This window comes from Lates calcarifer, linkage group LG14, assembly GCF_001640805.2.
Source record: "Lates calcarifer isolate ASB-BC8 linkage group LG14, TLL_Latcal_v3, whole genome shotgun sequence".
Classification (NCBI taxonomy): domain Eukaryota; kingdom Metazoa; phylum Chordata; class Actinopteri; family Centropomidae; genus Lates; species Lates calcarifer.
In genome coordinates this window covers 6,882,736-6,904,701 of record NC_066846.1, presented here as the reverse complement: position 1 = coordinate 6,904,701, position 21,966 = coordinate 6,882,736, and the positions used below count along the sequence as shown (strand labels likewise).

The following is a 21,966-nucleotide window of genomic DNA, read 5'->3' as shown; positions in this document are numbered from 1 at the left end:
CTTTTATTTGAGTAAACCATGTGAATACTTCCTCCACCACGGTTCCATTATTAATAATCTTGTAACAAACTACTTTTACTCTTCTTATAGTAGGATGTAAACATACCGACACCCTGTTGATTCAGTTTTTTGTGATTTAATACTTCTACTCGTTGATTAAATTGCAAATAATTTACCTAACAACATTAATCTGAAGACTTACATAATAAGATTTAAGATCCGGGAGGGATATTGTGCGTAAAACCGATTGAAATTCCGTTGTGATGGCAGCATGAAAACAACCGCAGCATAAGTCAAAGTTTATTACCGTATTTACTAAAGTATTTTATCCGTAACTGGGAATGTTAGTGCGTGATTTTTTATTTAAGGATTGTCGCCAAGGATACACGTGGAATAGTACCCTTATTTCCTCAGGCTTGAATACTACACTGTTTTATTTAAGGACAAATGTGGGCTTGTCTGCTGAGCTTTTTTTTTTTTTTTTTTTTTTTTTGGTAACTCAGAGTAGGCGGGTTTTTACTCCACCTGCCAAGAAAACCGCTGGGACAAATTCCGCTCTGCTGGCCTGGAGAAACACTCAAAACTTCTTTAAAAAAAGAAAAAGAAAAAAGAAACACCAGTGGCTTTATTTTCCTTTTGAATAGCGTTGGTGTTGAACCGCTCACTACTCCGTGTCACTGATTGACGTGAGAAATTGGAGGAGGATTTGTTCTGGTCTTGGAGACGCGGTTCAGTCTGCACGGTGGTTGAGGTGCTGCTCATGCGGTCAGGAGAGGAATTAATTTTGATCTTGTCGGTGGCCGAGGACGGACGGAGTTTTTCAAGCTTTTCTCTCGGGTCTCTTGGAGTTTTAAAATTGCATTCTCATAAACCGGACGATTTAAGTTGAGGCAGCGTTGTTGGCCGCACTCATCCAGGCGACAACATGAAACACAAATGATGTTCAACATTTCTATAGATGGAGGTTCATTCTCTAAAAATTTGGAGGACTTCGACTCTATTCGCAGTGTTCTCCTTTACAGGTGAGTAAATATTCATACAAGAATCGCACTGGTATCTGGATAGAACTTGTATTTTCTGTTTGTGTTTTAACAGACCTAAAGTTGTGTGCTTTTGTTTGGCCAAAGGCAGTTGGCCAGAAGTTTGCTGAATACCGAAGGGGATTTAAAATCCTCGTGCAAGCCTGCAGGGAGGTGGGGAAAGGGGGCAACAATAAGATGAATAAATAAATAAATAAAAAGTAAAAGTGAAAACGTGCAAATTTAAAATCCAGCATGTAGACAATAGATCATTATTGCATCCGCATGTTTAATGCACTCCTCCTCCTTATTGTTGTAGAGAAAGTTGTTGAACATCAGCGTTGTTCTTGTACTTTTACCCCATAAGATAATCTTATTTTTTATGTATAAATGGGTTTGTAATCTTTTGACAGCATGACATGTTAATGAAATACTGCATATTGTCATCAGTGTTTATTTCTTTTGGCTTGAATTGAAATAACGTCTTCAGTAAATTTAATTTGGGCATGTCTGTGGTGTTGTCTGAGCGGTTGCTGCATTATTTAATGGGATGAGAGCTTCATGCTGTCGCTTAAGGTAAAAGCACTTGGGACGTGACTCCGCCGGCGAAGCTTCTGCGTTGTTAGGGGCAACTGCCCCGTCCACCAATCAAATGAGGCGCTCGTGCGTCACGTGACGCTGTGAGGAGACTCGTCGGCGCTTACAACATGGCGAGAGAGTATCACCGTTCGTTTGGCTAGAAGTGCGTAGGAAATAAAACATCTTCGGGAGAAAATGGCCTTCGCAAATGTTCGTCAGCAGTGTGCCGAAAAAACTCTTTATCACGGTCAAACGGAAGGAGACGGTACCGAGCACGGCAGCGGTAGTGACTGTGAATCCACTTCGAGTTTCAGCAGCTCCAACTACTCTGAGTAAACCTCTTTTTTGCGTTTTCACAAGTAGGATAAAGGTTTTACAAACCTGAAACTGTGTTTTAAAGAGTCTGTAGCCTCTCCGGGATAATCTAGTCCAGATTTCACAAGTCTAACTATAGTGGTTTTTTTATCTGCACCTAGTCTGAGGTCGCTTATATGTCGAAAAAAACAGTGAAGTCCCCCATTTTCTTCCGTTTTCACAAATAGAATGAGGGTTCACAAATTTGAAAGTGGGTTTTAAGTCAGTGTTAAGGCTTTACCTGTTATATATAACACTTTCCACAAGTAGGAAGGAAATAGTTTGAATATGAGACTAGAAACAAAGAAACCATTTGCACTAGCAGCTAACAATATGAGGTCTTTTAAAGTTGCAAAAGGTTGTAAGAGATGACACTTGATGGTTTACATTATAAATCGGAGCTGTGGTATGTGGCTGCTCTAGATAATTTATGTACACGTATAATCTTAGGACCATAATAACGACACCTGTGAAGGCAGCAACCAGCTTTGCTAGAGGATGATTGTTACCCCATCCACACGGTTTCCATCTGCTATGCTTTTCATAGCTTTTCTGGGAGGGTTTCAGTTTGGGAGGTAATTCTTCATAAATAATTGCATACTTCTTGCCATCCTCAGCAAATTTATGGATGTCCTGTCAAAGCTGCCTACCACAGGCTCTGTTCTTCAAAGCAGGTTTAAAAGAAGAGAAGCCAAAAGAAAAAATATCCACCATTTACTTCCACCCTTTTGGTCAAGCACCTGATTACAGTTTATAGTAGCTTTTTGTACTAACTGAAGGAACTTTAAAAAGATAAAATCTTGTAATACCTTTCTCCATCAATCTGAAGACATGTTGGCATAACTGTTCTCTAAATACTTACATTATGCATGAGGGATGTCTGATTCCTCTCAGGACTGAAATTAATTATGTGGATGTAATGACAGTAAAGTTTAGTTATTTATTGTGCGTATTGTGCATTTGTTGTGTATAATGTTGATTTATATCAGCACATCTCTGTCTCTACCACTCTACATTCTCTTCCCAGTTTCTCTGCTTCTGATAGTAGCACTTTCCCAATGCTCTGTTTGTTTTTCTCTTAGTGACTTGGAACCAGAATGGCTGGACGACATTCAGAAGAATGGTGAGCTTTTCTACCTGGAGCTGAGTGAGGGCGAAGAGGAGGCTGCGCTGGCCCAGGCCAATGCCAGTCAAGGTGTGTCCACTAATCATGTTCGCTTTAGCGAAAAGGAAGCAGAGATCATCACGGAGCAAAACAAGAAGCAGCGATGTGGTTCATGGGCAAAAGGCGAGCCTGCTCTCAAGAGGCTAGCCAGGATCCTGAGGAGAAAACGCCGGCCGTCTCAGCGCAGAGGAGGAGGGAAGGATGGGGGTAAAGACAACTCGACTTTATCACCACCTGCGTCCATCCTGAAAAACCAGCCAGGCCCAAGGCAGGGTGTGACAGTTCAGCAGCAGCAGCTGAAGGACGTGTGCGTCTACCTCAACCCTAAACGTCTTGGAGGTTCATCAACACCTCTCTCTGACAGTGGAGGCCTGTTGGAGGCTCTGCTGGGGGTGGTGCATCGCCCCTCGTGGAGCAAAGGACAGGGAGACTCTGCAGCTGTCAGACAGGAAGAAAGACTGACTATTCATGGATTAATACCCAACAGCCCAGCCATCAAATGTGGCCAGATCCTGATTGGTAAGACTGTTATTCCTGAACCTACACGGTTTTGAAAAGGTACACGAAGATACAAAGATAGTGTCAAGCTTAGAAGGGGAAAAGATACGTTATCATCCTTCTTAACAATGAATAGACTATGTCCTCTAGTGTTCGGGAGAGTTTAAGAACTATCCTGACCTATTAAAAAGTTCCTGTAATGATATGCACACACACTCTAGTAAAAGGAGGGGGATTGTATCTGAGGAACTCAAGCTTCAGAGGAAATTTTTATTTGGATAAAAATAGTAGTTTTGTGACTGAATTTTTGCAAGAACTGCTTTCCCCATTCTCAAAAAGAACTTATTAACCTTAAGAAAGGGAAAATGCAGCTACACAGCAGTTATGATTTCAATAACAGTCATCTACAGAGTCATGAACCAGCACTGACTCATTCATTTCCACACCACACAAATGCACTGCCAAAGCACAGGCTGCGATTATTACAACACAGATATTTCTTAAATGAAAAAGAGCCCACAGCCTAAACAATGGGCGTAATACACAACATCCAATCAAGTCAGAGGTAACTAAAGTCGCTGAAGTGTAATCTGTGATGGTAACTAGATTGATATGTCATGTCTGTAGGAATATTCTGCAAGAACTAGGTGAGGTTTGGGATTGACGCTGCTTTATTTTTCCATAGCAACAACTACAAAGTAATGCAAATCATTGTCATAGTTTTAAGCTGTGTTGTAAAACCCACACAGTTCTTGTTAAAAATGTGTGTAGGAAGTTTAATAGCTACTTCTTGTGGCCAACTCTGAACAGCATCTATATTCAGACTTTCAGCACAGTGTTATAGAGACTTCAAATGCAGGTCTGGTCCTTTAGAAATAGTAATCTGTCTGTTTGAAAGCTTGGCATCTCTGAAGTGATTTTCTTCTATCTGGGCTAATCATTGGGCAGTTTTTTTACTAGCAGACAGAGGAATGCCAGTTGTGCTTCACCACAAATGACTACCCACATGAGTTACTGTTTAGAGGAGCTTTTATGCAGCGGAGCTACATACTTAAACAATTAGAGTGGTTAAATACCTGAAATAGCTCTGTTACTTAGATGGTAGTGTGCCTCCCTGCACACAAGCAGGTGAAGCTCTTTACAGGGCATTTACTGGGTCTCTACAGGCCAGTGCATAGGTGGAAAGCACGACACGATTCATCCAGTAAATCAAATTATTTCAAGTTGTGCTCTTAGAAGTCAGATCAGCATCACTGCCTGTCAACCTAACTTGGGTCAAATGTTACAGTAAGTGTTGATTGACAGCAGATCAGTCAGTATTGGCTGTTGTCTTTTTAAATAACATGCAGGCAAAGTTTGAGGTGCTTTCTGTTATTTTATGATGGAACATTGCTCCAATAAATGAAGGCACACTGCTTTATTACACTGCAAAAGTTAAAAAGCTTTTGTTTTTGTGTTAGTGTGCCTTGATTTTGGGGTGGAATTTAGTATTATACTTGTGCACCAAGCGGATTTGCTTTGTGTTTCACTATTGTCAGATAGATGGAGAACTTCCTCCCTTGTTTTTCAATTCAAATATATATCTAAAGATGCATGATGAACTCATTTTTGTGTGGGACTGTAAACTAATTAAATTTATGTTCACGGTTTAATCCAGGTCTGCCTCAGATAAATGTTTATTTTCTGCGTGCTGTGTTTAGGTGACGTGCTTGTAGCAGTGGACGATGTGGACGTGACGTCAGAAAACATTGAGAGGGTTCTGTCGTGCATCCCGGGGCCAACACAGGTGAGCAAATGAATCCTCAGAAACAGCTTGTGTGGACACAGGTTTGTAGTTTTCTTTATAGTCAGTAGCTGTCATAATCTCTGCTGCCACACATTGAAACAATATCTCAGCTTGTACCCTATTGGATTAGCCCTCTAAATCTGTAAGGTAGCATTTAGGTCTTCAAAATCCTTGCTAGGCACGAACATCCTGCTCAAACAGTAAATATAGACATTAAATTACTTGGTAACGCATTGGTACTTCTAAGATGCTGAAATGTGTGTAGAGAGCAGAGGCCAGCGCCGCTCAACATTAGAAAACCCTCAATTACCGAGAAATGATCCTTTGATCGGTAGCTAAAAAATCCATAGTCTGTGCCTCTCAGTTGTGCGTTTGCACCAAAAAGCAGACCATCAAAAAGTAGGAATTTGCAAATGACAGAGTGTGTGCAGGGTTGATGGCGAGCACGACGGATGGACAGGACTGTGGTGTGACTCTTTTTCGGTGCCACAGGAAGCTGTTGTGGGATTGAAAGCTCAGCTGATTAGAAGATGTAGTCGGAAACTAAATTACATCGTAGGGAAGGAGCAAGGGAGATTTTTTGGAAAAATACAAGGTTCGTCAGGCACCACGATGACTTTCTAAAAACTTGAAATAGAGTTGTATTGCTGACAGAATGATTGTTTTGTTTGAGAGTGTGTATGTGTGTGTGTGTTGGAGGGTGGTTTTTCTATGTGCCAGCCCTCCCAGATGGAATGGAGACAGTACTTATTATGTTTGGAGGAGCAAATATTAGTATTAAAGTCAGTCCACCGTGCCCTTTACTAACCCTGGACAAACTACAGTTACTCCTTCATGTGTGTGCTTATATGTGTGTGTGTGTCCATCCACGAGCGAGTGCTAAATGACTGACATCAACAGACTGGAATTTCAGTGAGAGCACACTCCAGTCTAACCACATCCCTATTATTTATGATGAGAGAAAGTGCTGCAGTTAGCCCACTCAGCCTCTTTACCCAATTATTCCCCAAATTTAGAGTTTGAAAGTTTTCTACCTTTTTTTTCACGTCTGAATTTGATGCCCTCAGCTCAGTCTAATCATAACTATTTCCTTTGTGAATCCTTAAAAATTGAGGATGCAGTAGCTTTAAATCCATTTTACAATCTTTGCCTCTCACTCTGTGAGTGAGCCAGTCAGTGTCGCCAATTGAAAGGTACATCACATGGTGCTCCACCACCACTCAGCTCTTCTTTAATAATATTCCTAAAATTGGCTAAAATGGCTGGGAGCCCAGATGTAGGCGCCTGCTGGAGAGGCGGGTGGCCTGTGGTTAGTGCTGACAGGCCTTGGAGGGTTCTGGGAGTGATCGTTGGATTAGAAAAATACAGTTTCAACATTTTTGACCAGGGAATATGATCTTTTTTTTCCTTAAACATTTTTGGTAGGCACCATATGGTCTAGGATTAAGAAAAATACAGATCTTACCTCTTTGTGGAGGTTATGATCACAACACCTCATTTATTCACAGGTTAGTTTCACACACACATACACACCTTTGTTAGGAGCTGTGCTTTTTCTGTGTGTAAAACAATGTAAGTGGCCATGGAGTGCATCAATAATGGCATGTTCCACATTCTGTGTTTCACTCAAACACCAAAATATAGTTGGGGCGTGTCCAGTAAAGATGCAGTGGTTAAAACTCACAACTGGATCTGCCAGGTCCCTGGTGGTTTGAGGTTAAATCCCAGCAGAACCGAACCTCCACTACTCTGCCTCAGTGAAAGAAAACTCCTCAGCCTTTATAGGATGTTTCCTTTGCATAACAGCAGAGAGGTGGAACCAAAATGCAGTAATCGTCATCAGTGTTGCTTTGAAGTGGAGGTGTTTGGTGATAAAACACATTTCTAGCTACACCTCACATTAACTTAATATGTTTGTTTAACCAGGAAAAGGCCTCATTAGGATAAACAGGATAAACTGTTCTGTTTTTGTGTTCTTTGTTCTGGCAGCAGCTGGTTCACAGTACTTGAAATATTAGAAGATATTATTAGAAGTAACTCATCTCTCAACAATATAGATGAAGCATGGACATTTTAAACGTTGATTTATCTGAGTAATCATCTCAGTTGTTGGTCAACAGCCATCTTCACTGTTGCACTTCAGGTTGGCTCATTTGCTACTAGATTGCAGTTTTAAATGAAATAAACTATATAAGTGCCTGGCCTTGACTATAAGTCTGCACGATATAGAGGAAAGATCCTGTTCCTGTGCTGTTGCTGTGCTTTCCATGTTGACGTTCTCACTTGACTTTGAAAGGTCAATAAAAATCACAGTCGGAAAATAGTTTAGCTGATTTGCTAAAAGGAACACATTTACTGTAGGAAGGTAGGACCTTATTCAATTAGGACACCAACTAACCAGTTCTCCCTGACCAGTGAGTTCAACCAGATTCTGCTAACCTTTCTAATCTAAACCTTTCGGATCCTTCTAACATCTGGCCTCTGGTTCTGATTTACTTGAGTTAACATCAGCTCAGCTCCACATATGGCCTCTGTAGCGCTGACAGGTTTCAGCCCAGAGTAAACACAATGTGTGAACAGGTATGCCACCATGGCATGTCTACATATGAAGCCTTTCTTTGTCAGAAATTCTTTTTAATGGGATTGTGTTTCCCCCAATTGTGAGAACATTCGAGCAAAGAAATGTAGTTCATGTCAGTGAAACACACTGATAGAAAAGAAAACTGATCTTCTTCAGTCAAAACTCCAGTCCACTGTTTTAGATTCAGCTTTCTCCAGACTCATGATGTACAGTACATCAATCTGTGAGGTCAGTGAACAGCCTCTCCTGGTTATAATCTTATGTTGATTGACTGTACAAGACTCAAATGTAGGTCTGACAGATTGTTTTAACAGAGACACCACAGAGCTGCAGTTTCTCATCCTTCTGTGCATCTTGACTGCATGTGTTTCCATGTGCGTGCTTGTTGGATTTCCATGCAGCTCTGTTTCTGTTTCCACTGTGACTTGCTGTGAATGACAATGTAAAATAGAGCACTGGGGTATGGAAAGTTAAAAAAAAAAAAAAAAAGATACTGCATGAACGAGAGAAGATAGACTGTGTGTTGTCTTGCTGCTGTTTCTTGGGCTTGCAGTGGTCTGGTTTTAATTTAGCCCAACACACTCAGACAAGTGTACACACACACACACACACACACACACACACACACACACACACAGATCCCTGCTATTTGTTATGCTGCGGTTTGGTCTGGATGTCGGTGTCACTTTCTCTCTGACAGTCGCCATCCTCCTATCCACTTTTCTGCCTTTTCCCCTCAGTGAATGTGTAATGATTGAAGCTTTTCCTCCTCCTGGAAGCTCGGCACACAAGCTCACCTCTGCTTTCCTAAAACAGACACATGAGCACTGTTAAAATCCTTCGCCAAGTGTAATCATGTGGAGCCATTGTGACTCGGAGATTTTTTAGAAATGAATGAAAACTCTGAGGGGGGACTTGTGGGCAGGCTGATGCAATATTATAACAGAATAGCTGTTTTGTTTTGTTTTTTCAAATATTTTTTTTTCCAATTTCTGTTCTCCTTTAATAATTATCATTCTCCCTCCCTCAACTTATCCCTTTCTTCTCTCCTCCTTTCTGATCCCTTGTTCCATTACTGGATTTTCAAAACCACCTCTTCTCCATCTACTCTCTTATTTTCCATCTCTCCTCTTGCCATGTCTTCCAGGTGAGGTTGACCTTGGAGACAGTGGCTCCGGTGGACGGCAGCAATGCTAGCGACACCTCATCAGCCCGTAAGACGAAGTCCTCTCCGCCGGTCAGCCAGCTGGTGCGTCTGTTGTGGGGGGAGGACACTGCAGAACTCCAGATGTCAATAGGACACATCCCACATGTTGTCATGTACCTGTCACTTAAACTGGACTCAGCGTCACCGCAGGAGGAGGTCAGTTCTTGTAAAATATATGATGAGACATTTATAGGTCTTTACAGCATGTGCATTTTAAAAGAGAAAATGATGGATGACAATTAACACCACAACCTTGATGAGAGTAAAGACCTCTTACAAAAAGTCCCAAGAAGTAAAGTCCAACAAGGTTCCTTCAGTTCACTGCTTTTTGTCTTTCCCTTGGGTCTAAAGTCCCACAAAGAGCATCCTCATTAGTTAGTCGACATATCAAAAAGTGACATCTGTGTGGGACCTGATTCTGCAGCTACAGTGATGGCGTTATGGCGTTACCAAAACAGCACAACAGACGCTGATGAAGTTGTAGTTTTTGTTATTCTTTGTAATTTACTGATTTGCAACTACGGCGATTGAATCAATGTCAGAAAAGAGATGTGCAGCAGTAGACAGGGAGACTGAAAACACCAGGAATTCAAGGTGTGAGGCAAGGAAATATATGCACCAAGTGTTTGTTTAAGTCTGGCAACCATAATGAAATAACCTAGTAAATAAAATCTCTCTGTGACTCTTATGGTTAATCTTGAACTCAACAGTGAAAAAGACGTGTATTTCACCAACCGCTGACATTCAGTGCTGCAAACCTCACCCCTGTAGTTCCTGCACCATGGGAAGGTACTAACACCAAAGCTGGGATATTTTGAAGGGCAAGAGCGACATTCAGACACTGATTTCATTTGAAATGCAATTAAAGTTCCCAAGTTTCTGTTAAAGTTCAAACTTCCTATAGTTCCTCAGGTGGAAGCCACCTTCTGTGTCAGGTGTGCTGAGACTGGACAAACAAAACGTAAATATTGTCAATAATTTTAACATAAAAACTGACAGAATAAACAGAATGTCTGTTGTTGATATATAAACCCAGAGTAACCACTTAATGTTCCATATCTTCAGTAAGTAAATTGTATGGGGAAAGCTGATCATGACTCCTACAAAACTACATTAAAAACATGGAGCAGACTTATTTTATTACCTAGACTATTACAAAGTGTATCCTGATAATTGAGTGTCAAGAACGACCTTAGTTGTGTAGGAAATCCCACGTCTAGGAGTGGGAAGCTTTCTCTGACTTTCTCTCATGTGAGTCAGACTCTTCAGAAAACTACTGCTCTGGACGGTTTCCAAGGCCTGCGGGTGCTACTAACAGGAAACAGAGAGAACGGAGGAGAGAAACGAGAGAAGTGGAGCAGCTCTGCCCCGAGCACAGCTCCTGTCAATAAATGATCCATCATTTTAATGCTGTGAACTTTATTCTCTCTAGGGTGAATCCACACATGCCCCTTTTGGCTGAGGTGGAGCAGTCTATTAACAAAATAACATACTTCCTTTTTTTTAAGTGGTCCCATGCAAATTCTTTTGTTTTATATCCCACAAGGTGGGACACAGCTTGCCTTGTAGTAAAGTGTTAATCCCGAAGCGTTTTCCTGCTCTGAGAAGCAAACTACGCTCATTTGCTGACCGACACCTTCTACACTGTAATCACGTTTTCCCTGTGGATGACTATTGGCAGGTTTATGTTTTTTTATGGTTGTACTTCATGGCTCTGCAGTTCCTTTTTGTGTAGCTGCAAGCCAAACTTTTTTTCTTTTCTTTTCTTTTTTTCTATTTTTTTATGTTGACCAAAACGGCAGTGGAGATAGAGTACGGGTTGACTGGAGCCACATCAGCCAGCGGCTGATTTTCTAAATGACAGTGCTGCACTAGAACCCACTAAACTCTGACTTTGATTTTTTAGTCCTTTGATTGCAGGGTAGCAGAAATTGGAGAGGTTGTGCGGTGGTATTTTTGAGTTTTAACTGTGTGATGTGCGTGTTTTTTTTTTTTGTTTTTTTGCCTGCATGTACAGACAAGATGTAGCTGAAGGGTTTTACTGTGTTTGTTGTTCTTCAGCAGCGCTCACAGACTTTTAGCGGACTCCTTGTGTGCGGTTCTGACCCCAAGGTGAATATCTTACATAGCCAGTTGCTTGTGTCTTTGTTCTGGTTGCCAAGGCTGTGAGGCGCCGTTCATTCAGGGTTTTTATTCCCTTGTGCACCACCGCGTCCTCTGACCCTCTCAGCAACTCGCCTCTTACCCACCCTGTATTCCTCAGAGTTGCCAGCATGCTGGGAGGAATACTAATATCACAACGATAAACTAAATCTGCTCAGAGGACTTTCACACTTTAAGTGTTTTTTCTGCAACAAATGGCCCTGAAGATTTTCAGATTGCAGCAATAAGAGAAATAAGTGCTCATAGTACATCAAAGTACAAATGTAATTATGATATAATTTTGTTGAAAAATATTTGAAAACTGTGTACAGACAGTTCCCAAAACACAGATAAGTGTTTCCCGTATTTCCTGATTCCACTTTTCTTTACTCTGGAAAAGTCAAACTTAAAATATTTTAGCAACATTTATCTTTAAAGTGACTTTTTTTTTTTTTTTTTGTTTATTCCAAAGTGAAAATGGGTTTGACGGTAAAACTAAAACCAAGCTAACATTGTTGAGGTGGCAGAACAAACATCCAGCGGTTCATCCATTCATTCTTCTCTGCCGTCCATAATTCGGAGAAGACATAAATTTTGGTAACTGCAGCATCCAACAGCAGATATTTCACATTTTTATGTGACATTTTCTGTTGATAGGCTAACCAGAGATTTTTCTCCCGGCAGCATGTATAATTTTCATGACAAAGGGCAACACTTAAACCAGATATTCCAAATTACACTGTGAGTGTGTGTGTGTGTGTGTGTCTGTCTGCAGGAGGAGATCTTGTACCAGTACCCAGTGTCTGAAGCCTCCAGCCAGCTGAAAGGAGTGAGAGGGATCTTCCTCACTCTGTGTGACATGCTGGAGAATGTCACAGGAGGGAGGATCATCAGGTATGAGAGGCAGCGTGGAGAAAACATCAATTAAAATGCACAAATTTTACTTTAAACCATTTTACCAACCAGATATTCAAACTGCTTCTTCCTGAGGTCAAAGTGTCTCCATCTTACATTGAAAACAAAAATTGTGTATTGTGGTTGATGTCAGGACAGCGACAAGTTATTCTCATCATTGATTGATTATTGATTATTTTCTGAATCTGAATATCCTTTGGTCTAAAAGGTGTCTGATATAGTAAAAACTTCCTCAGGAAAATTTGAACCAGCAGTCAAAACTCCAAAGATATTCAGTGAATTCTCATATAACACAAAGAAAAACCAGTGAACCAGTAAATGTTCAGGACTTTTTTCCCTGAAAAATGATGTGTAAATAATAACTTAATCCTGTAATAGAGTGTAATGGTTGTTGGGACTCTTATCCTGCCCCCCAGTCACTATACGTTACATTAAAGCGTATGCATTAATATGTTACATTAACACACATTTCTATATATATCTTCTTATGTTCTGTTCAGTCACATGTCCTGTTCATTGTACTCCGTCTGATTTTACCATCTTCTCCATCTCCTCTCTCCACAGTTCGTCTCTCCTGCTCGGGAAACATCTGGTGCATGTGGGCTACTGGAAGGAAAGCAACAACCTGTTGGTCATCGGTCTTCCTGCGGAGAGGTAGAGGGAGGCAGTATCAAACACACAAACATGCTGCACACAGATCATTACACTGAGATGCAGCCTCTGCCACCTGAGAAATAAACAGCAAATCAAATATTAATATAGATATTAACAGCAAAAATCGCAGATGTAGAAGATCTGACTAAATTTTCAGAATATCATTTTTAAAGTAATGACACTAGTGTGGTTATAAATTCTCAGAGCATGATGTGTGCTCGAGGAATTAAGTAGTTTTGGTGAGGAGGAAACATTTAAGAGCACGGCCTGTAAAAACAATTGAAAAGGGCCATTCGTTTTTCTCAATTTCAACTTGCACATGTGCTTGTTTTTGTCCTTTGCTGGCAGGATGAATACCTCTTTAAGGAACGTGTGGTTGTAAAATGGCTCTTGAGATGAGTCATATTAGCCACCTTCTCATTTTTTAGCAACCAGGTCAGCCCAATTAATCATCATCTCAGCTGAGAAATAATCACATTCATGCCTGAAGGGTCATGGATCGATAGGAACACCCAGGTGTCGACAAAAACAATAATTTATAAACTGTTTTTCCGCCGTGGCTCCTGGCTGTTAGTCCAAATATTTGATAAGCAGTAGATCTGCGAGGGCTGAAGTTTATCCAGGTCTGTGTTTGACATTTTTTCCGTTCCCTTCCCCCCCCAGGGTTCCACTGCTGTATCTGCAGACGGTGGTGGGAGACGTTGTCCGGACACTAAAAGTGATGTACGGCTCTTTAGACAGGTTTGTCGGTCTTAGCTTTCCTGTGGTCCTGCTGAGAGACCTGGCTGAAACTTCCCCTTTATGGCTGTCATTTCTATACTTAATGTAAAATATACTGGAATAAAAACAGTGTCTTTCTGCCCAAACAAAGCAAAAGGTGATTTCCAGATGGATTACAGACAAACTCTTCATTCGACTCTTCTTTAAACCCTCTTTTACAAAATATAATCACTCTTCTTTTAATCCATTTGCTTCTTCAGTGTGTCATTATGACCAGTTGTCAACTTCATTGTGTCCTCCACAGTGCGTTCTGTAAACCAGACCACACCCCCAGGTTGGACCATTTCTTCTGCCTGTTCTTCCAGCAGCTCATCCAGCCGTCTCGTCTGAGGGACGGCTCCTCAGCCCCGCCCCCCGACGTCTCAGGGACCCTTTTCCTCGACGGACTGCCAGCGGTCCGATGGCTCACACTGCCTCCGGAAATCAAGGTGCAGTTCTGTGTGTGGCATGTGGAGATTGAAGAAGATTTAATTTTGTCAAGAAGCAGCAGTTAGCACAGGAAATGTCTTAGTGTTGCTGTTTAAAGTTGATGGTATGGTGCCCTCTAGTGTTCCACTGTTCAAAACGATGCACATTATAAGACAATAGAGAACATTGCAACATTGCAGGATACAAAAGAATCTTTTTTTTTTCTTAATTAAATGCTGCTAAGCTAATGTTTGTTTTTCTCTTTCCACAGATGGAGGTGGACACTGTTCTTTCTGATTTTGAGTCTTCTGATTTTGGTGAAATGGTAAGACATGTCATCAGTTTCACACTTTTACAACAAACAGAAAACTGAAACATAAAGTACTTCTAAATGTTGCTGTTAGGACACGAGCTGATCTGCCATCTGTCTTCTTGCTTTAGCAAGGAAGAGGAGAAGGTTAGCCTATTTTTAGGGGCATGTTCATGTGTATGTGTGTGTATTTTTAATGAGAAGCTAATGGGCTCTGGCTTGTCCTCTGAGTGTGCAGCATTAACCAGCTGACTACAGAGGGATTACTGATGCCGGAAGCAGTTAAGTGAAGTGGATGTCATTTTGTTAAGAGCGCACTCCAACAGTTTTGCTTTGCACTTTATGTCAGATTCATGATGTTCAGTTAAAAAGTGTCAAAATGGATGCAGCAAAACCAGAGATTTCATCTTTTTATTCCACACATTTTTCTGCCTGATGTCTCTTCTCATTGTTGGTTTACTTCTAGAAACAGATGAGCACTATCTGAATAATGTCTCATCTGCCCTTAGAGAGTGAATTAGGATCTAGGATCTACAGTACTGGAGACATTTTTGGGAAAACTGTTGGAGAGTCTTTCAACAATTTATTTCTACATTCACTCATAAATTATTTCTCAAACCTTTAACAGTGGCTCTTTTTTCATCTGTTGCCACCGTCTGCATTCTCCAATATCTGTCCCTTTGTTTACATTCTTGTATTTTTATCTTTGTCTTTATGTTTTATTGCAGTCAGAGGACTTTTTTGGCCTGAGGCGTCTGTATGTTATTCTTGGCTCCTGCTTGTTCTACAAGGTATGTGTCACAGTCAAAACAGACACACACTTGCTTTAGTGCTGGCGGTCTTATCATATCTATCTCCTCCCCTGATGGTACCCCACTGTCTAGACAGCAAATGTCAACAATAAAAGTCCCAGCTAACAGTGACTGTATGCAGATGCAGATGGCCTTTCACACAAGATAACACGACAAGCCTGTCCTCTGACTCAGTGACAAATCATCAACCTGATTACTCTGTTAAAATATTAACTAAGTGGAAAAGGGAGAAGGAGAACAGTGAGCAGTGGACTGTGCTGTATCTTTTGTTTCAGAGAAGGTGTGAGCACATCACCTGTTTTTACCAGGTGTGGCTGAATTGGATTTTTGTACATTTACATCCTCAAGTGCAAGATGTTTTAATGGAAAAAAATTATTCTTAACCTTCAGAGAATTTAAAAATGTAAAGGTTAATAAAAAGTGAATATGTACATGCTTTCCTCAATGGGTGTAGTAGTTTGTTGCAATAATCACACTCCAAGTTGTTGACACTTGTTTACTAAAGATTTCAAATCATCCACCCCCTCACCTCCTCCCAGTCCTACCTGATCGCCAACCACCTGCCTAAAGAGGACCTGCTGGATGTGTGCCTGTACTGCCAGCACTACTGCCTCCTGCCGCTGGCGTCTGAGCAGCGCGTGGGTCAGCTGGTCATCTGGAGGGAGGTGTTCCCCCAGCAGAGAGCTAACGGCAGCGGCAGCAGCAGCAAGGCGCCGGGCTACAGCCAGCCACAAGGACGACACTTCCTCCTCATAGTGGGGCTGGTAAGGAGACAAATAACCGACTGTAGACTGTCGTCGTTGAGTGTGTGTGTGTGTCAGTCTTGTTCTTTCTTCAGGAGAGGTTTATTTCCTTCATTCGGCCAAATACCTGCTTTAAACAAACTACAGTGCTGCTCTGATATGAATCAGTTGTTAAGGACGTAGTCTGCTTCTCCGGCCGTGCTCACGTCATATGGGATTAATGGAGATGGAAAAGATTCTAATGTTTACGACTAGTAAGCATTATCACACAACTCAAGACGTCTGCAACAGGAGGGTTATAAATGCGTTAATGTTCATTGTACACACTGTTCATTGTTTCTCTTTCTCTCCACCTCAGAGACACTTCATGCAGTGTGTGCTGTTGGAGGCAGGCGGCTGTGCTTCACCTGCTCTGGGCTCTCCAGGACCTGACTGTGTTTACGTGGATCAGGTGGACCTTGTTGAACTTACATATAATCACGTTGCAACCAAGAGAATTAAAAAGAACCAAATCTGTCGATCACAGTATAAACTGAACTTTCCTCTTGTTGCCAGGTGAAGGCCACCCTGCTGCAGCTGGAGGTGTTAGAGGCAGGTATTGAAGAGCGCCTGAATGCTCCACCCGCTCCATGCCTCTCCTGTGCCGACTGGTTCCTCCCTGCCGCCACGGCCCGAGACCGCCTGGACAGCCTGGCCTCCTCTTCCCCCGTGTTCAGTAAACTAGCCGGAGCGGTTAAAGGCTCCTCATCGGGGTCTAGAGGCCGCGGCCTGTTCGGAGAGAAGTCCCGGAAGTCCAGCCCCCAGAGGAGTTTATCAGACAGCGGGAGCGAGGGACAGATGGATGCTGGGTCGAGGTCCAGCTCATCGATGGCTCCAGGCTTCAGTCCGCATTCCACCCCAGACTCGGCGAGGAAGCTGGGGGGGCGACGTGATTCTCTGGGATCTGGGGGGTCTGATGGGAGTGGAGGCAGCGGAGGCCTCTTCAAGGTGCAGTAGTAATCAGATTACAGCAGGACAGACTTGAGTAAAGTTTAGATGTAATTTGGTGGAGGGTTAGGCCATGATTTCTGAGGCACATCCAGACAAATGTAGATCGAGGAAGGATTTCTCAGCGTGAAATAGAAACATTTTGAACATTGTCATTGCTTTTTTTAACCTAATATAATATAATATGGGGAAGTGGAGAGATGCCTGAAGAGAGCCTGGGATTGAAATGATGACATGAAATAAATCTGGGATGGTGTTAGTCATAGTCTGAACATGCACTCTCTTCCTTCCCTCTCAGAATGAAAGATCTACATATTTACAAGTCAAAAAAGTCAATTTTGTTTTGTTACTTGACGATTCGAACTCAAATCTCATAAGAAACGTATCAAGGTTCTGGCTTATTCTTGTTGCTCTGACACCAGATCTCCAGGATGAAACACCCAAACCCGTTCTACCTGGGCACCCTAAAGAAGACCCTGACTGAGAGGGAGACAGAGGAGATGTACAACACCATGAAGTAAGTGACCAGGGGAAAACACATTAAAACCATCAGTCCTCTCTGTAACTGTATCTGTCCGTCCTGTGTTTGTGGCAGACTAACCTCAGGTGCTGAGAACACCTTGTTCCACTACGTCCTGATGGAAACCGTCCAGGGAATCTTCATCGCTCCCACTCACAGAGAAGTGGCTCAGCTCAGCGGCTCCATTCACCCACAGCTCATCCGCAACTTCCACCACTGCTGCCTCTCCATTCGGGCCGCGTTTCAGCAGAGCCTGCCAGCCAGGGTGACTCATTTTACATAGTTAGAAATGAACGTAGTCTCAGACACACACCTCAAACAGCCGCTGCTGTTATACATTGTAAAGCCACATCTGCGTCTCCGTAAATCTCTGCTCTGTCACCTCTGAGGGAAAACAACCCTCTGTGCATTAATGTGGCTGATGAATCAAGCTGATCGTCAGTGTGATTTATTTTTTTTATTTTTTTTTCCTCCCCGCAGGGTCGTCGGGCGGCAGACCGGCCTCAGGGCGGTGGTTGGGGTCTGGGCCCTGTGAAGGAACACGGGGTCCTGTTCCAGTGTAAACCGGAGAACTGGACCGACCAGAGGAAACCTGCTCCCACCATGACTTACTGGGTCATAGGGTACGTCAGGAAATGGGGAATGTTTTTCAACTTTCAGTGAAATGATCCTTGTAAGAAAACTGGACATTGTAGAGAAAAGAAAAGGAAAAAGTTGACTTACATCAACATGCAGCTGCCATTTCTGTGGCTCTTTTCCTTTTAGCTTCAGATGAAGAGTACCAGTTGTTCTGTTTTAACCTTTGTCTGCTGTGCTATGACTGTACACAGTGTTCTAGCTGAAAGTGGGGCGACTCCCCAAACTGACCTGACTGATGATACTTTGTCTTGGAGAGTCTCCCAGTCTTAGGAGCTCAAAGAGAAGAGAGACAGGGGGAAGAGAGGGATCATGAGAGAGTGAGGCATCAGTAAGCGTAGTCAGAGGTTGTAGCTGATCCCCAGAAATGGAAATAGAGAGGCTTGTGGATGGTGGTGAAACAGCTCAACTCAAAAAACTGACATTTACTTTCTTCTTCAAGGAGTTTTATCGTTTAAAGTCACAGTCTGATTTCCTGTTAGCATAAAACAATAAAGTGAGGCGATATCCTCCACATTATATAGATCTAATTAATGATATATTTGTGACACAACAGGTTTATTTTTTGGTCAAAATGTCCATATTTTATGGCGTTGCTCTTTAAATATCTATTAAACTAAAGTCATTCTCTCTCATCTTTTTCTTTGACTTTCAGGCGGATGTTGCTCGAGCCCGTCCCTCAGGAATTCTATGTGTGTTTTCACGACTCAGTGGCAGAGGTTCCTGTAGAGATGGCCTTCAGACTCTCCTTCGGTCTGGCCTTGTGACGCGTCATCTCTCTTTAGATTAGTGGCATTGATGGAGATTTCTTGAACTAACAAAGCATTATGTTGCATTCTCAGGAAAACAGCTCAAACTGTGGTGCTCATGGAAAGCACCTGAGAGAGAAGATGTGGGAATTTTATGCTAGTTGCTGTGGGATAATGTAAAATGGGTCTACATGGAGTCTGACTCTTACAGTGTGCCTCCATTTTACAGATGATTTTCTGCAGATAACAGCAGAGCGTGACCACGGCCTTTACAGCAGTGATAAGTAAATAGCAGGCTGACTGCTGGCCTCAAGTTCAAACCGGGGCGTTTTTGTGCCTTGTTCCACAGCAAAAGTCGCTCTGGGGCTGAACAGAAATGTGTTTGTGTTTATGAAAAGCCACTCAATCTGTGATTACCTCAGACACGCTGGTGTAAACCTCTGATAACAAGCAGACGGTGAGAGCAGGCGCCCACTTTGCTGCCATAACGTTTACAAAGATGGACCAACAAACATTACGCTGCTGCGCACATCTCCATGTTGACAGAGCAAAAAAAAAAAAAAACAAACAAAAAAAAGGTTGTATTGATATTTTCACAAATTGTATGCAGTGTTGGGAAGGAATTTCTTTTATTAATTTAAGTACGTTTGTATAGTTTTGTATGGAAATCGACTCGTTTGTTACCAAAATGAACATTTGTTTGAGATTAAAAAAAGCAAATTTTCTCGGATTCTCTCAAACTAATCTGTCTGTCATAGACAATTCCCGTCAGTCTAAGCATAACTTTCACATTATTAACAAAATGAAAAGTCTAAGCCAGTGGAAACAACACCACTCTGTTTCAAAACGTGTACAAAAATATGGGTTTTATCTAGTCTTCAACAAATAGAGACTCCAAAAATGGAAATCATAAATATTGGATAATGTGATTACACACAGATTTTGATGTCATAATTGAATTGTGTGATCAGCATCACTGCAGGGAAAGCCATTATTATTATTATTTATATAACACATCTACAAACAGAAAAAGGAGAGTAGATAAAAAGTAAATCCACATTGCACATGGACTCTGAGTCCTGAAAAGATTTATATTTGAAGTGTAAAGTTCAGCCGAGAGTATCCGTGAATTTCATCACAATTTATGAGCGCAGACTGAGGGCACCTCATTGCATCCCTGTGTAGTATTTACAGCTACAACCAACCGATACCAGTCCCTGTGAAGTTCAGGCTGTGCTCTGAACGAGCAGCAGGTTTCTCTTATAACACTCGAGGCTGCAGAGAGGAACCCCGGTCTTTGAGCAGGAGTATTTCTTCAGGTTGGTGCAGCCGCTGACCCCGCAGCTCATGGGGGCCGGAGGTGGAGGGCAGGGAGGTGCTGGGGTTGGAGCGGGGACCCCTGTGGGGAAGGAGATGGCCATGCCCTGGACGGAGTCGCTGTACCGGACCATGGGGCACTGGCTCTGCTTGGACTTCCTCTCCCTCATGCTTTTGATCTTGGCCTTGCTGGTTTTCGTCAGTCGCTCTATCGTCTGGTTCTTGTTCTCCTCTGCTTTCTTGGCGGCCTGCAGGCGTCTCTTTCGGGCTCGTTCCTCACGTTTCTGCATCATCTCTGCAGTCATCTCCTTCTCCTTGTAGCCCATGGGGAGCTCCAGGAGAGGCTGGCTCTGCTGCTTGTGTAGCAGGGCTTTCTGAAGAAGAACACCACAAACAAGTTAAAGTCATTTTCAGTTGTAGTAGTGTATATATATCTTTCCTCCTCCTGTTTCTTCTCCTCACCTGTCTGGCCGTGAGCAGAGACTCGTCGATTTCTTTCTTTAGCTCTCCATTGTCGTCAAGCTCTCCTTTCTCCAGAGCGTCCAGCCACCTCTCCTCCTCGTCCACAGGCCCACCCAACATGGAGTCCTGAGTCCATGTCTGGTAAAGGGGACGTGGCCAGGTTGCTGTCTTCATCTGATACAGGACAAAAAAAAGGGAACAAAATGGATCTCTAGTCTAAGCAAGACCACTGTGCTTTTCATTACACAGAAATTGAATCAAAGATGAAAGGTAGAAATCAAAATGGATGCATTCATGACCACCAGATTTTTTAAAAATGATTTAACTCATTCATCTCAGCAGCCTTCAAGACCAGAAAAAATATACTGATACCACAGGATAGAAATATGACCTCTAGATGCAATGAAAATCTATCAGATGAACTTGTAACTAACCCAGCCAGGCTCGATATTGCTCCAGAGGCACAGAAGGCTCCTCGTCGTCGTCGTCATCATCGTCCTCATCATCATCATCATCCTCATCAACATCGTTATGGATGATCATCAGTGGAGAGGGAGGACGGGCCACACCGGGATGCACCGTGAAGGTGGGAACACTGGTAGAGACAGACCGTTAAAGGATTAGTGTGCTGGTCAAACTGATGAATGAGCAGCAACGGAGATGAGACCAGAGATCAGACTGTGATCAACCATCACCGCTCACCTCTTGGTCCCCAGCGTCTGTCCTCCCAGTTTGATCTTGAGTCTGAGCTGCTGGAGGAGGCCGAGGAACCACTACAGGCTCGGGCTCCGGGGCCTCAGTGAAGCTGTGGTGCTTCTTCTTGTGCTTCTTGTGTTTCTTGTGTTTCCGCTTGTGAACGCTGTGCAGGCTCGAGCTGCCTTCACCTGCAGAGGACAAGGTATCAGAAACAGATGATCTCATTTATATCTCACATAACCAGCCACATCTCTAATGCAATGGAGTTCTCTAATTAGTTGTCAGTATATTATGTATGTAAGTGAATCTAGCTGAAACTGATGCAGCCCTGCAATAAATACTGCCTTACTGAAGGATATAATGTTGAACTTTTGTTTGAACTTTTATTAATCTATGTACACCAGTTTTCCCTCCATCTATAAAAACAACAGTAGACTATTACATTAGGTGTGTCTAGTAAAGTGGTAATAAAGTATATATTTCAGCAGAGGGAAAGCATGAATTGACTTTCAAGATGTACAATTCAATGTCAATAATTTTGCATACTCACCGAGAAACCTGGGGTGAATCATGTCTTTCCTTTTCCCCATTGAAACGACGACAGGGATGTTGACACCGAGGACAGAACGGCCAGTCTGCAGCTCTA

At 42.4% G+C, this 21,966-nt stretch overlaps 2 protein-coding genes across 3 annotated transcripts; one reads left to right on the top strand and one right to left on the bottom strand.

Moving 5' to 3' along the window:
- The first annotated feature begins 517 nt into the window (after positions 1-517).
- intu (inturned planar cell polarity protein) lies at positions 518-19,569 on the top strand. 2 transcript variants are annotated; one of them, XM_018705173.2, is made up of 17 exons: positions 518-1,022; positions 3,035-3,636; positions 5,316-5,401; positions 9,130-9,345; positions 12,107-12,225; positions 12,811-12,900; positions 13,564-13,641; positions 13,925-14,108; positions 14,360-14,413; positions 15,127-15,189; positions 15,750-15,974; positions 16,312-16,404; positions 16,509-16,940; positions 17,363-17,457; positions 17,536-17,725; positions 17,941-18,083; positions 18,752-19,569. In XM_018705173.2, exons 1-17 carry the CDS (start codon positions 937-939, stop codon positions 18,861-18,863), a joined length of 2,868 nt encoding a protein of 955 aa, XP_018560689.1. In that variant the 5' UTR covers positions 518-936; the 3' UTR covers positions 18,864-19,569. The 2 variants fall into 2 exon arrangements, with proteins under 2 accessions (XP_018560689.1, XP_018560688.1); XM_018705172.2 differs by lacking the exon at positions 518-1,022 and adding an exon at positions 1,537-1,930.
- ino80b (INO80 complex subunit B) lies at positions 19,458-21,915 on the bottom strand. The gene is given in 7 exon segments (XM_018705184.2): positions 19,458-20,536; positions 20,625-20,750; positions 20,752-20,798; positions 21,059-21,219; positions 21,327-21,380; positions 21,382-21,508; positions 21,871-21,915. Coding segments are annotated over 7 exon segments (1,020 nt in total). The 5' UTR covers positions 21,911-21,915; the 3' UTR covers positions 19,458-20,071.
- Positions 21,916-21,966: the final 51 nt, after the last annotated feature.